Raw genomic sequence first — 1,829 nt, forward strand, 5'->3', positions numbered from 1 at the left:
CTGTGGTTCTGCTCTGCCATACAGTTGGCTGATTGTTATGTTTATTCCCACAGGGTTAAAGGTCAAAACTGACACTGAAAACCATCAGCCCGTATGTCTTTCTGACTTAGAAATACAAGCACCAGGAGACATAGTATCAAAAAAGACCCTGGTGAAAGTTCCCCAGAAAACAACAGGTAAAGAAAATCATGGTGATACACACAGGATGGGGAAATGGCACCGAGAGTTTCCCGTGAAGAAAAGAAAGAAACTTTCAACCTGGAAACAAGAGCTGCTAAAACTTATGGATCTTCACAAGAAAGCTCGTGCTGGAGAGAAGCCATTTAAATGCCAGGAATGTGGGAAAAGCTTCAAAGTTAGCTCTGACCTTATTAAGCACCAAAGAATTCACACTGAAGAAAAACCATATAAATGTCAACAGTGTGACAAGAGGTTTAGATGGAGTTCAGATCTGAATAAGCACTTAACAACACACCAAGGAATAAAACCATATAAATGCTCCTGGTGTGGGAAAAGCTTCAGTCAAAATACAAATCTACATACACACCAAAGAACTCACACTGGCGAGAAGCCCTTTACGTGTCATGAATGTGGGAAAAAGTTCAGTCAGAACTCCCACCTTATTAAACATCGGAGAACCCACACAGGTGAGCAGCCATATACTTGTAGCGTATGCAGAAGAAACTTCAGCAGGAGGTCAAGCCTTCTTAGACACCAGAAGCTCCACCGCTGAATGGAAGTTTATCCAGTGTTCTCATTCTGAACAAACTCACCAAGTAGAGGTTCACCCTGAGATTTATGAAAAAATACAAAATTATGAAGCATGAGTAATCCTTCATCAGTGGAAAAGTTGGTGATATAAACGTATTTCACAGAAAGGAATCAAGGTTGACTCTGCAGGGATCTCTGTAAGTAGTTTTGAACTACTTACATTTTTACACGTAACCTTTGGGGAATTCCTTAGCAAGAAAGGTGTTGAAAGAACATTCTCAGTAGGGAAACATTTTTGCAGTTGTACCTGGCAAAACACCAAATTCAGCCTTAAATGGCAGATGCATACATGAATTAGTCTTCTGTGATTACAGAGGGTAAATACTGTTGGCTTTGCATTGAATTCCCAGCCACTTTTAAACACACTGATAGAAACATTTGTAGCATGGTCTTCCAAAAGAAAAAGCAATAACCTGCATGAGTGATTGGATACCATTGCCTTTAAGGTAGTAGGCTTACCAATTTCAAAAGTCCTATGACACAAAAATGAGTTCTCTTGTCAAATTTTCCAAGAGCCAAATTCGATTTTCTTTCTCTCACTTGTCACTGGACACTGTTCCCAAAGTTGGACATTTTAGCAACTTTAGCTCTTGAATCCTTTTAGTACCGTTTTTACTGTGATGAAATGCTATTTACTTCACCGCTAGGGAATCTGCCAGATAAACTAATGATGCACTATCTTATACCTCGTTGGTGGTGTTTGAAAAAGAGAAACCTCTCTAATGAGATCATATGAAAACGGGTTGGAACGTTTAGCCATGGATTATGTATTACACGTAGAGAAGAATTTTCTGCAATAAAAGAAACTAGTCCTTTTTTTAGAATCTCACTATGATAAAACATAAAGTATAGCACTTTTGAGGCCTAAAAGAAAATTAATAGAAGTTCAAAATGAACTTCTTACACTTTTATTTGCTCTCTCAATTGGCTTTGTTTATTTTTAAGAACAAGGGCAGAGTTGTTTAGGAACTGGAGTGTGTGCTGCACGCAGGATGTTGTTCATTGGGTGTGGCAGAACATTGGGTTCCCAAGAGGAAAGGTTTGGGAATCGATGCTGA

At 39.0% G+C, this 1,829-nt stretch overlaps 1 protein-coding gene across 1 annotated transcript; it reads left to right on the forward strand.

Annotated features, from left to right (window-relative positions):
* Positions 1-15: 15 nt before the first annotated feature.
* LOC117795028 (zinc finger protein 75A) lies at positions 16-1,456 on the forward strand. Its single transcript, XM_034650218.1, has one exon. It carries the CDS (start codon positions 38-40, stop codon positions 731-733), a length of 696 nt encoding a protein of 231 aa, XP_034506109.1. The 5' UTR covers positions 16-37; the 3' UTR covers positions 734-1,456.
* Positions 1,457-1,829: the final 373 nt, after the last annotated feature.

Source organism: Ailuropoda melanoleuca, unplaced genomic scaffold (assembly GCF_002007445.2).
Source record: "Ailuropoda melanoleuca isolate Jingjing unplaced genomic scaffold, ASM200744v2 unplaced-scaffold1255, whole genome shotgun sequence".
NCBI classification, from domain to species: Eukaryota; Metazoa; Chordata; class Mammalia; order Carnivora; family Ursidae; genus Ailuropoda; species Ailuropoda melanoleuca.